The 12,454-nt window shown below is 47.5% G+C and overlaps 1 protein-coding gene across 3 annotated transcripts in view; it reads left to right on the top strand.

Annotated features, from left to right (window-relative positions):
* Positions 1-5,450: 5,450 nt before the first annotated feature.
* LOC129698360 (copper-transporting ATPase 2-like) overlaps positions 5,451-12,454 on the top strand; it is an 80,556-nt gene continuing 73,552 nt past the window's right edge. For 2 of the 3 annotated variants that reach the window (XM_055637465.1, XM_055637464.1), the window contains exon 1: positions 5,453-7,375. In XM_055637465.1, the coding sequence (XP_055493440.1) occupies positions 7,241-7,375 (135 nt within the window). In that variant the 5' untranslated portion in view covers positions 5,453-7,240. Of the gene's footprint in view, positions 7,376-12,454 lie in introns of all 3 variants that reach the window. The other variant, XM_055637467.1, reaches the window with a different exon arrangement.

The following is a 12,454-nucleotide window of genomic DNA, read 5'->3' as shown; positions in this document are numbered from 1 at the left end:
GATGGTAATATTCCCGGACAAGATGCTTTCCACCGCCGCTGCGTAGAAGCACTGGAGGATCCTCGGAGACACTCTGAATTTCCTCAATTGCCTGAGGTGGTAAAGGCGCTGCCTTGCCTTACTCACGAGTGCTGAGGTGTGTGATGCCCGTGTCTAATCCTCGGAGATGTGGACTCCCAGATATTTAAAACAGTTCACCCTATCCACAGGATCCCCATTTATCCTCAATGGAGTGTACGTCCTCGGATGATGTGCCCTCCTAAAGTCCATGATCAGCTCCTTCGTTTTTTTGATGTTCAAGAGGAGGCTGTTATCCTGGCACCAGAGTGCTAGATCAGCCACCTCCTCCCGGTAGGCCTTCTCATCGTTGTCTGAGATCAGGCCCACCACCACAGTGTCATCAGCAAACTTAATTATTGAGTTGGAGCTGAACCTAGCCACACAGTCATGTGTGTACAGGGAGTACAATAGGGGGCTGAGGACGCAACCTTGGGGCGATCCTGTGCTCAGGGTGAGGGACTTCGATGTATTCCCTCCTATCTTGACTAGCTGGGGCCTGACGATGAGAAAGTCCAGGCCCCAGGCACACAGGGGGGTGTTGAGCCCCAATTCCATTAGCTTCCCAGCCAGTCTGGTGGGGACTATCGTGTTGAAGGCTGAACTGTAGTCTATGAACAGCATCCTCACGTAGCCCCCCTTCTGGCTGTCCAGATGGGAGAGAGCGGTGTGCAAGACCGCGCTCTCATGTTCCTATTAAATCTTTCCTTTCTCACCTTAAACCTATGTCCTCTCGTTCTTGATTCAAGATACAAGATACAAGATACATTTAATTGTCATTTGGACCCCTTGAGGTCCAAACGAAATGCCGTTTCTGCAGCCATACATTACAAACACATAGACCCAAGACACAACATAATTTACATAAACATCCATCACATCGCTGTGATGGAAGGCCAAATAAACTTATCTCTCCACTGCACTCCTACCCCCCCCATGTCCCCCCCCATGTCAGTCAAAGTCAAAGCCCCCGGCTGGCGATGGCGATTGTCCCGCGGCCATTAAAGACACGCCGGGTGGTGCGAGGCCGCACACCGGGTCTTGGTGTTAGAGCCCCCGGTGTGCACTCGCAGAGTCCCGCGGCCATTCCAAGCCGCGCGGGGCAGTGATGTAGGCCCTGCTCCAGGAGCTCTTCAACCCCGCAACTCGGAGGGAGAAGTCGCCGTTGCAAGAGCCCTGAAAAGCGGTCTCCCTCCAGGGAGCCGCGGGCTCCCGGTGCCGCCGTCCACAGACCTGCCGTTGGAGCCTCCGACTCTCCGGTCGGGACGCAGCAGCAGCAGCAGCAGCGCTCCTCCACCGCTCCACCCACTCCGGACTCGGCCAGCCCCGCGACGGCGACGGTGAGTCGTAGCACCAGAGTCCCCGGTCTCTTCCTGTTGGAGGCCGCTCCTCGTTGCGGCCCCAACGACAACGGAAACCCGACGAGAAAAAGTCGGGTCTCCCATGCAGGGAGAGATTTAAAAAGTTTCCCACCCCCCCACCCCCCCACACACACACCCCAACAAAAAATAACAAAAACTACATAAAAACACAGACAGAAAATAATAAAACGCGGACAGACTGCAGAGGCCGCTGCTGGCCAGAGTCGCACCGCCCACCTATTTTTCTCCCCTGGGTAAAAGACTGTGCATTCACCCTATCTATTCTCCTCATGATTTATATTTATGTATAGTCTTTTCTATGACTGGGTAGCATGCCACAAAAGCTTTTCACTATGCCTTGGTACATGTGACAATAATAAACTAAACTAAACTAACCTAAACCTCTATAAAAATAATGCTGATTTAGATTTGTTTTAAGGTAGACAAAAATGCTGGAGAAACTCAGCGGGTGAGGCAGCATCTATGGAGCGAAGGAATAGGTGACGTTTTGGGTCGAGACCCTTCTTCAGATTTGTTCTAATAGCATTTGGCCGGTGAATGGCACCGCTTACAGTGGATGGTGTCCATACCCAGCTCCCCGTAGCCTCTCATTCGTGTTCTCTGAGAGCCTGTAGCTGTGGTCGCGGCTAAATAAATGGCTCGAGTGTTTGGGTAACGAGATTCTCATGGTCATCGTGTGACTCTAATATTCATCCCGTTAATAAAGTCTGTGCTCTGCTGGTCATGTGAACATGACTCCTGCACTGACTGTGGGATATGCGTTGTGAGCTGTTGTACTGGGGGCTAGACGCTGCTGTATTACCTGACCATGTACGGTGCCTTATACATCTCAAGACCAAGGTGTCAAACACCAGGCATCTTCCCTGTGAGTTTCTCTTTCCTGTTTGATTCCTTTACTGTGAAAGTTTTACAGTTCTTTTCAGAATAGTGTGAACATGTTTACTGCACAGTTTAAGTGAGAATTGTATTTACATTTTTCATTATTATCTAGTTCAGTTTTTATTTTCCAATATTCTATGTTCTGGTGGTTTAATTATTGGTTCATCCATCTGATTTATTGTCATCACATGGGCAGCAGCAGTCTGGTTTATTGTTGTATCTATATTTGGTGTATTCTTGGTAAAGAGCATTGCTCAGGCAATGGTTTTTGTGCAAATTAAAAATATATAACTCGGCACACTGGCGGGATTACAGCTCCAAACATTCCCCATCAGCAAAGTAAAGTTTTAAAAGTTTAAAAATAAAATATTCCTTCGAGTTTGAATTTTATTTTTGTTTTCTCAAGATTTATTTCTTCAGCTCAGAGGGTATTGGTAGACGGGTGGGGCAAAGGGATTGGATTTAATTATCGGATACGATGAGCACAGATGCAAGATGATTCATTTAGGACAGGGAGGTGGGGGTGGGGTTACTCCAGCAGTTTGTGTATTGGTTTAATATTCTCCAGGCCTGACATGTGATGTCTATCCTCTCCACAATCCTGACTTCTAGGCTTTGTCCATTTCTGTGGCTCACCGTCCTTGTACAAGAGCGTGGACCCATTTCAAGAGTCTAGTTTGCTTAATTGTCAAATATACCAGCAATGGAACAATTACATTCTCGCTTGCTGCACCACAATAGTCCCATAAATGCAATAACACACAGATAATTATGCAATAATCAATAAGTCAATAAATTAATAACCGTAATACTGGATAACCATAGTGCAAAACTGAAGTCTGTAGTGCAACTAAAGACACAGTCCATAGAAGATCATAGTTGCTGAGGTCAGTGTTGTGCAGTGTTCAAGAGCCTGATGGTTGCTGGGATGAAGCTGTTCTCGAACCTGGAGGTCACGGTTTTCAGGCTCCTGTACCTTCTTCCCGTTGGTAGCAGCGAGATGAGAGCGTGGCCAGGGTGGTGTGGGTCTTTGATGATGCTGGCTGCCTTTTTGAGGCAGCGCCTCCTGTAGATCCCTTTGACCGGGCAGTGTCCACCACTCTCTCTAGTCTCCTTCGTTCCTGGGCGTTTGAGTTACTGAACCAGGCCGTGATGCAACCAGTCAGTGTGCTCTCTACCTGGAGAAGTTCAATAGAGTATTTAGTGACATCCTGAATCTCCTCAATCGTCTGAGGAAGTGGAGCTTTGAATATTTAATCATTTTAACTTTTGCTGTTGAGATTAATGGGCCAATGGTCACAAGGGTTTGCCGGTGCTTTTGGTGCTGTGAATATCTCCACTTCTAACCTCCCAGAGCCACAGTCATACTGACCGCTGGTATCTATCTCCACATTGCTTCCCCTTGTGTCCCCTGTCTTCACTTGGAGTAAAAAAACGTACAAGAGCACACTCAAGTGCTACTTCATTGGTAGACACTTGTGTTATCCAGAGTTCTCACCAACTCAGTGCACATGTTAATTCACTGGAAGTCAGACTGCATTGGGCACTAGTCAGTACTGGCAGGTTAGTGCTGCAATTAAGACCATTCACCCTGAAATCAATGAAAATGGATTATATGGATGGCTACAAAGATAGCACATAAAAATATCCAAACCAAGAGGGCAAATCGATTTTAATTCAGATTAGTGTGAGGCGGTTTGGGAAGTCAAAACAGGGCAGGACTTTAACAATGGATGGCAGGGCTCTGATGAGTGTTGTTGAGCAGAGGGATCTACATAGTTCCTTGAAATTGGCATCACAGGTAGATCGTGTGGTCAAGAAGGCTTTCATCTATCAGGGAATTCAGTTTAGAAGTTGGGACATTAAATTAGTTGTACAAGACATTGGAGAGGCCATATTTGAGAACTCTATTCCGTTTTGGTCACTCTTCTAAGCTGGAAAGAGTGCAGAACAGATTTACAAGTGCGTTGCCAGCATTTGAGGGCCTGTGCTAGAGGAAGAGGCTGGATACATTGTTTTTTTTCCTTTCCCCTTGAATATAGGAGGCTGGAGGATGATCTTATAGAGGATTGTAAAACAACGAGGAGCATAGATTATGTGAATAACCCGGGATCTTTTCCCCAGAGTTCGGGATTAAGAACCAGGAGACACAGCCTGTTTCAGCCTAGATCCCTCCCTGCCTGTTTCAAAAAATCTATCATTGTACCGGTACCTAAAAATGCCTCCCCAGCCTGTCTGAATGACTACCGTCCGGTGGCCCTTACCTCGGTAGTCATGAAATGCTTTGAGAGGCTGGTGAAGAAACACATCCAGTCCGAGACACACCCTGTTTCAGCCTAGAGGTTGCCAGTTCTGCCTGCCTGTTTCAAAAAATCTGGGATACATTGTCACCGGTACCTCCTGGAATGCCTCCCACCAGCCCCAGGTGTCAAGATGAGGGAATACACTCCCTCACCCTGAGTACCTTCCGGTGGCCAGCTTGCAGTCTGTCGGTAGTCATGAAATTTTTTGAGGGGCTGGTGAAGAATCACATCTCTCCCTGCGCCCCGACCTTTTTCTCTCGGGTTTCCGTCGGAAGGCCGCAACGAGGACCCGTTGCAGTTCGCATACCGTCCGAACAGATCCACGGAGCGATGCGGTCTGCTGCTGCCGCTGCTGCTTGCACAGGCCTGCTGCTCTCTCTGCCTGCTGAGTCTGGACAGCCAGAAGGGGGGAGTCGGACGTGAGGGAGGCTGCTGCTGTGGGTCAGTTCCCTGCGCTTCAACACGATATTCCCAGCACCAAGAGCTGGCCGGGGCCTAACACCATTGCCCCGCGCGGCTGGAACGGCTAATGGAATTGGGGCTCCAACACCTCCCTGTGTGCCTGGGTCCTGGACTTTCTCACCGCCAGGCCCCAGGTAGTCAAGATCGACATCGGGGGGGGAGATACATCGAAGATCCCTCACCCTGATGCATGTTTATGTAAAATGTAATTATGTTGTGTCTGGGTCTATTTGTGTGTAATGTATGGCTGCAGAAACGGCATTTCGTTTGGACCTCTAGGGGTCCAAATGACAATTAAATTGACTCTTGACTCTCTTGACTCTCTTGGATCGCCCCAGGGTTGCGTCCTCAGCCCCCTATTGTACTCCCTGTACACACATGACTGTGTGGCTAGGTTCAGCTCCAACTCATTAACTAAGTTTGCTGATGGCACTGTGGTGGTGGGCCTGATCTCAGACAATGATGAGAAGGCCTACCGGGAGGAGGTGGCTGATCTAGCACTCTGGTCCCAGGATAACAGCCTCCTCTTGAACATCAAAAAAACGAAGGAGCTGATCATGGACTTTAGGAGGGCACATCATCCGAGGACGTACACTCCATTGAGGATAAATGGGGATCCTGTGGATAGGGTGAACTGTTTTAAATATCTGGGAGTCCACATCTCTGAGGATATGACATGGGCATCACACACCTCAGCACTCGTGAGTAAGGCAAGGCAGCGCCTTTACCACCTCAGGCAATTGAGGAAATTCAGAGTGTCTCCGAGGATCCTCCAGTGCTTCTACGCAGCGGCGGTGGAAAGCATCTTGTCCAGGAACATTACCATCTGGTTTGGGAATTGCTCTGCCCAGGACAAGAAGGCTCTGCAGAGAGTAGTGCGTTCGGTCGAACGCACTATGGGAACTTCACTCACCCCCCTGCAGGAACTATACAACAGGAGGTGCAACTCCAGAGCAAACAATATCATGAGAGACCTCTTCCACCCCTGCAACGGAATGTTCCAGCTGCTACTGTCAGGCAAACGCCTCCGTTGCCATGCGGTGAGAACGGAGAGGTTGAGAAAGAGTTTCTTCCCAGAGGCCATTCGGTCTGTAAACGCCTATCTCACCAGGGACTAACTCTACTGAACGTTTTTCCTTCCATTATTTATTATGTAAAGATATATGTGTGTTATGATTGTGTTTATAGTTTGTTTGGTTGTTTGTCTTTTTGCACAAAAGTCCGCGAACATTGCCACTTTCATTTCACTGCACATCTCGTATGTGTATGTGACGAATAAACTTGACTTGACTTTAAAGTGAGAGGGCAAAGATTTGAAAGGGATCTGAGGGGCAATTTTTTTCGCACTGTAGCTGGTGGGTATGAAACGAGCTGCCAGAAGAGGTAGTTGAGGCAGGTACAATAACAATGTTTAAAAGACATTTGGACAGGTACATGGGTTAGAAAGGTTTAGAGGAATATGGATCAAACGTGGGCAAATGGGACCAGCTTGGATGGGGGATTTTGGTTAGCATGGATGAGTTGGGCTGAAGGGCCTGTTCCATACTCTATGACTCACAGCGTGTTCTTTTGAGTTGCTCCCATACACCTGCTGTGGCTTACAAATCCTTTTCATTCATTACACCACTTGAGATTGGACTCCAGTAACTGCTCCGGAGACAAACAATTCACGTTAAACCTTTGCTTCAAGATAATTGTGAAAGAGTTTTCATAATGCTGTCAGAAACCAAATCTGTTGATTAAGATGATTGTGTGTTATTGTCAGTATTGAGGCTGGTCTGAATGTTTGGAATGAAAGCTTTGGCGCTGAGCTGCAGAAGTTTGGAGTTTGTTCACAGTTGATTGGATTGTTTACTGATACTGCGGCAACAAGGGCTACACAAAGCGCTGGGTGGAGACAAGTAGAGGGCACAGCGCTGCCCCACGTTTCCCAGTCAGTGTCGGGAATCGGGGCTGTCGGTTTGACCGGCCAGCCATTGAACCGTGTGACCAAAGCAGGAACACTCGGCCAATGTGTGCGGCGGGTGGAGCTTGGTATTTGTTTAACCCCGTGGTCAGGGCACTTTTTTTTACCTGGACTCCACGGGAAAAACGTGCCCTGTAAATGCCACAAACCAGGATCTCCCCGTCTTCTGGCCACCAAGTGGGGAGGCAGCGATGAAGGTTGTGAAGGCAGGTTGTGAAGTGGCAGCTGGTGATTCCTCAACGCCTGCATCTGGGTCTGCAGCCCAGCGAGAGGACAAAGCCTCGCAGGTGGGTGATCCGGGCAAGGAGGCGGCGACATCAAACCAGGTCAGTGTCACACCATGGCTCTTGGAACAGCCACATATACAACAAATACACTAGCATTAGGAAGGTTCATCTCGGAATGTTGTTGGAGAATAGATCCCATCGATAATTAACATCTGTCTATTGGGCAAATATTGATCAATCTCCTAGAAACATGGAAACATAGAAATTAGGTGCAGGAGTAGGCCATTCGGCCCTTCGAGCCTGCACCGCCATTCAATATGATCATGGCTGATCATCCAACTCAGTATCCCGTACCTGCCTTCTCTCCATACCCCCTGATCCCCTTAGCCACAAGGGCCACATCTAACTCCCTCTTAAATATAGCCAAGGAACTGGCCTCAACTACCCTCTGTGGCAGAGAGTTCCAGAGATTCACCACTCTGTGTGAAAAAAAGTTCTTCTCATCTCGGTTTTAAAGGATTTCCCCTTTATCCTTAAGCTGTGACCCCTTGTCCTGGACTTCCCTAACATCGGGAACCATCTTCCTGCATCTAGCCTGTCCAACCCCTTAAGAATTTTGTAAGTTTCTATAAGATCCCCTCTCAATCTTCTAAATTCTAGAGAGTATAAACCAAGTCTATCCAGTCTTTCTTCATAAGACAGTTCTGACATCCCAGGAATCAGTCTGGTGAACCGTCTCTGCACTCCCTCTATGGCAATAATGTCCTTCCTCAGATTTGGAGACCAAAACTGTACGCAATACTCCAGGTGTGGTCTCACCAAGACCCTGTACAACTGCAGTAGAACCTCTCTGCTCCTATACTCAAATTTTTGCACTGTGGGTGGCGTGAGTGCAATCATTTATATATATAGTCGACATATAGTCTTTTCTCCGACTGGATAGCACGCACGCAACCCCGGTACACGGGACAATGAACTAAATAATACTAGTGACAATTAACTAAATGAGACTAGTGACAATGAACTAAATGAGGCTACCCCTGCACTGTGTCTTGTTTTGTAAACCAGCATCTGCAGTTCCTTGTGTGCCTACATTTAACATTTAATATGGGTTAAGGTCAATTATTTGTGTGAGGAACTGTGCTGCTTGTTATGTGCAGTTATCTATTAATGTCATTGGTCTTTGTCCGAAGGCTTCAGAAGCAATGGTCAAAGGTTGACAGATACTGAGAGAAGGGCAGAGAGAGCATAAATCACCATCTCTGACGGTTCATGTTTCAGGCAAATGCTAGTGGTTAGAATTGTAATAAATATTCTTCCGAACCAAATTATAACATGTAGAGCAGATTCGATCTGCCGAATGGCCTAATTCTTCTCCGATGACTTATAACAGGTAGCTTTGTGTGGGCCATGGTTAATGTACAAGACATTGTCAAAACAGAGGGGGCTGAGAGAGAACAATGTCACAAGGCCTGTGTTTCACAACTGGTGATGAGCTCTGTCACTGGAATAGAGCTGCAGTGAGTCTCAGAATGAATCCGAGAGTCACAGCGTTAGAGGAAACAGGCCCTTCGACCCACCTTATTCATGCTGACCAAATTGGTATACCGAGCTCGTCTCGTGCCCGCATTTGGCCCACAACCCTCTCAGCTCTGCCTACACCCTATACCTGGCCAGTATTACAGAACAGATACGAATGACTTTAAAATTATTGTTCCTATTTTGGTAAGAATTAAGGTGTGATCAAAAGAGTACACATCAACAATAAAACCGTGACAAGAGATGTTTGCAGAATGATTACAATAAAAAGAGAGATGAAAATAAAGTTATGGAAGCAGATACAATTGTGGCATTTAAAAGACACTTGACCAAGGGGGGCCAGTTGTGCCTGGTCCACTCAACGCACGGTTGCGGTGGGGTGGGGGGGGGGGGGGGGGGGGGGGGGCGGCCTGCAGCGTCGCACACGCACGCACACACACACACACACACACACACACACACACACACTCCCACACACACACACACACACACACACAAAAACACACACACACACACACTAACCACCCCCCCCACTCACTAACCAACACACACACACACACACACACACACACACACACACACACACACACACACACACACACACACACACACACACACACACACACACTAACCACCCCCCCACACTCACTAACCAACCACACACACACACACACACACACACACACACACACACACACACACACACACACACATGCTAACTACCCCGCTTGATATTATATTAATATTATTCAATCGATCCTTTTACCCCATCCCCGCCCTATCCACTCACGCATAGCCCCCAACTCGCAGGCGCGTCTGGAGAGGGAGGGGGAGTAGAGAGAGAGAGGGCAGAGAGAGAGAGGGGGGAGAGACTGGCAGAGAGGGGCAGAGATAGAGAGAGAGGGGCAGCGACCCTCTCTCTCAGAGAGAGAGAGAGAGGGGGAGGGGGGAAGAGAGGAGGGGGAGTAGGGTGGAGGGGGGACATTTGGATTAGAAGGGTTTCGAGATATGTTAGCCAAAGACTTGCTATAGAAACAGGTAGAACCCTGTGAAATCTCAAAATCTGCATCCTATCATTTTGAGAATATGTAGCCTAGCCCCAATAATACACCAATTCTTTACGGTTCTTAGATTTTTCAGCAAATTACTCTGAAGCATTTTTTTCACTAAACGTATGCCTTCACTACAAAGGAAGACACAAAGTGCTGGAGTAACTCGGGTGAGGCAGCGTCTCTGGACAACATGGATAGATGATGTTTTGGGGTCGGGACCCTTCATCGAACCGAGTTAGATCGAGTAGTTCAAGACATGGGCATTGTGAAGCACAGACTCGGCCTATTTGCTTCCCCCGATTCAATCCAGCAGACGAGATCTACTAGGGGTTAAGTTGTGTAACTGCCGCAGGGAAGAAGCTGTTCCTGGACCTGCTGGTCCGGCAACGGAGAGACCTGTAGCGCCTCTCGAATGGTAGGAGGGTAAACAGTCCATGGTTGGGGTGAGAGCAGTCCTTGGCGATGCTGAGTGCCCTCCGCAGACAACGCTTGCTTTGGACAGACTCAATGGAGGGGAGTGAGGAACCAGTGATGCGTTGGGCAATTTTCACCACCCTCTGCATTGCTTTCCGATCGGAGACAGAGCAGTTGCCATACCATACTGTGATGCAGTTGGTAAGGATGCTCTCGATGGTGCAGCGGTAGAAGTTCACCAGGATCTGAGGAGACAGATGGACCTTCTTCAGTCTCCTCAGGAAGAAGAGACGCTGGTGAGCCTTCTTAACCAGTGTTGAGGTATTGTGGGTCCAGGAGAGGTCATCGGAGATGTTGACCCCCAGGAAACTGAAGCTAGAAACACGTTCCACCTCCGTCCCGTTAATATGGATGGGGGTGTGCGTGCCACCCCTAGACCTTCTGTAGTCCACAATGAGATCCTTGGTCTTCTTGGAGTTAAGGGCCAGGTTGTTGTCAACAATGTTACATAAAAAGACTCAAAGTGTTGGAGTAACTCAGCGGTCAGGCTGTTGTTCATCGACTACAGCTCACCGTTCAACACCAGCATTCCCTCCAAATGTATCATCAAACTTGGGGGAAAAGATCCAAAATGGCACGCTGAGTTACTCCAGCACTTTTTGTGTTTTTTTTTCTGTAACCAGCATCTGCAGTTCCTTCTGTCCAGTAAGTCGTCACTACATTCTGGACAACCACGCGAGTTTCTCTCTTCAGCAAAGATATTACTTGTTGAACTATCTTTAAAACACCTATTTGTTCAGACCAAATGTATTTGTTTCTAATAATCTACTTTTGTGCAGACTGGGTTGAGTCTATAAGTGTCTTGGGCTCTACAGAGGCCGGGATGTTTCTCACAGGATGGTGAGGGGGCAGTATTTCTGAGTGAGCTCTGCCAGTGAGGGGTCGGGGTGGGCTGGGAAAGCTGGTGCAGGTCCACACAGTGCTGTGGGCTATGTCAAGATGGTCAAGAATGTTTTATTGTTACCTGTCCCGAAACGGAACAATGACATTCTTTCTCGCAGCAGAGCAACCGATATGTAAACACAGTACTCTGTAAATCCCGAAACAAACACCAAAAAATAGTTCAGTATCTATAAAATACCAACAGAACAATAAATAAACAATCCAATCCAATCCAATCCAACTTTATTTGTTAAGCACTTTAAAACAGCCAATGTTGACCAAAGTGCTGTACAGAAGAATAAACAAGACATCATAAACAGACACCATAACAGCTCACATGAGGCGCAAAAATTACATGTGAAATGCAACAATAAATTAAAGACATAAAACATGAGTAAAAATAATAGCCACTGAATAAAAGCAATCAAAAAATAAGAAATTAAATGAAGTAAATAAATAAAGTCAACATCGTACTGGGTATCAAAGGCCACGGAGAAGAGATGGGTTTTAAGAAGTGATTTAAAAACAGACAGAGAAGAGGCCTGTTTAATAGAAACATAGAAACATAGAAATTAGGTGCAGGAGTAGGCCATTCGGCCCTTCGAGCCTGCACCGCCATTCAATATGATCATGGCTGATCATCCAACTCAGTATCCCATACCTGCCTTCTCTCCATACCCTCTGATCTCCTTCGCCATAAGGGCCACATTTAACTCCCTCTTAAATATAGCCAATGAACTGGCCTCAACTACCCTCTGTGGCAGAGAATTCCACAGATTCACCACTCTCTGTGTGGAAAAAGTTCTTCTCATCTCGGTTTTAAAGGATTTCCCCCTTATCCTTAATGTGGAGAGGCAGATCGTTCCATAATTTGGGTGCCGACACAGCAAAGGCACGGTCCCCTCTGAGCTTCCGCTTAGTTTTAGGCCCACTCAGGAACAGCTGATTTTCTGACCTGAGAGAGCGGGCGGGTGTATAAGGGTGTAGAAGCTCAGATAGGTAGGGCGGGGCAAGACCATTCAGGTATTTAAAAGCAAATAAAATAATTTAAAAATGGATCCTAAACTGAATAGGCAACCAGTGGAGTGAGGCTAAAATGTGCAAAATGTGCTCATGTTTACATGTGCCAGTTAAAAGACGTACAGCTGCATTCTGTACCATCTGGAGACGGGCGGTGGAGGACCCACTAACCCCCACATACAGTGCATTGCAGTAATCCAGCCGAGTGGTA

The sequence above is a fragment of the Leucoraja erinacea genome, chromosome 6 (genome assembly GCF_028641065.1).
Source record: "Leucoraja erinacea ecotype New England chromosome 6, Leri_hhj_1, whole genome shotgun sequence".
NCBI classification, from domain to species: Eukaryota; Metazoa; Chordata; class Chondrichthyes; order Rajiformes; family Rajidae; genus Leucoraja; species Leucoraja erinaceus.
Note: the sequence above shows the minus strand (reverse complement) of the source record. Positions and strands in the feature narration are given on the sequence as shown.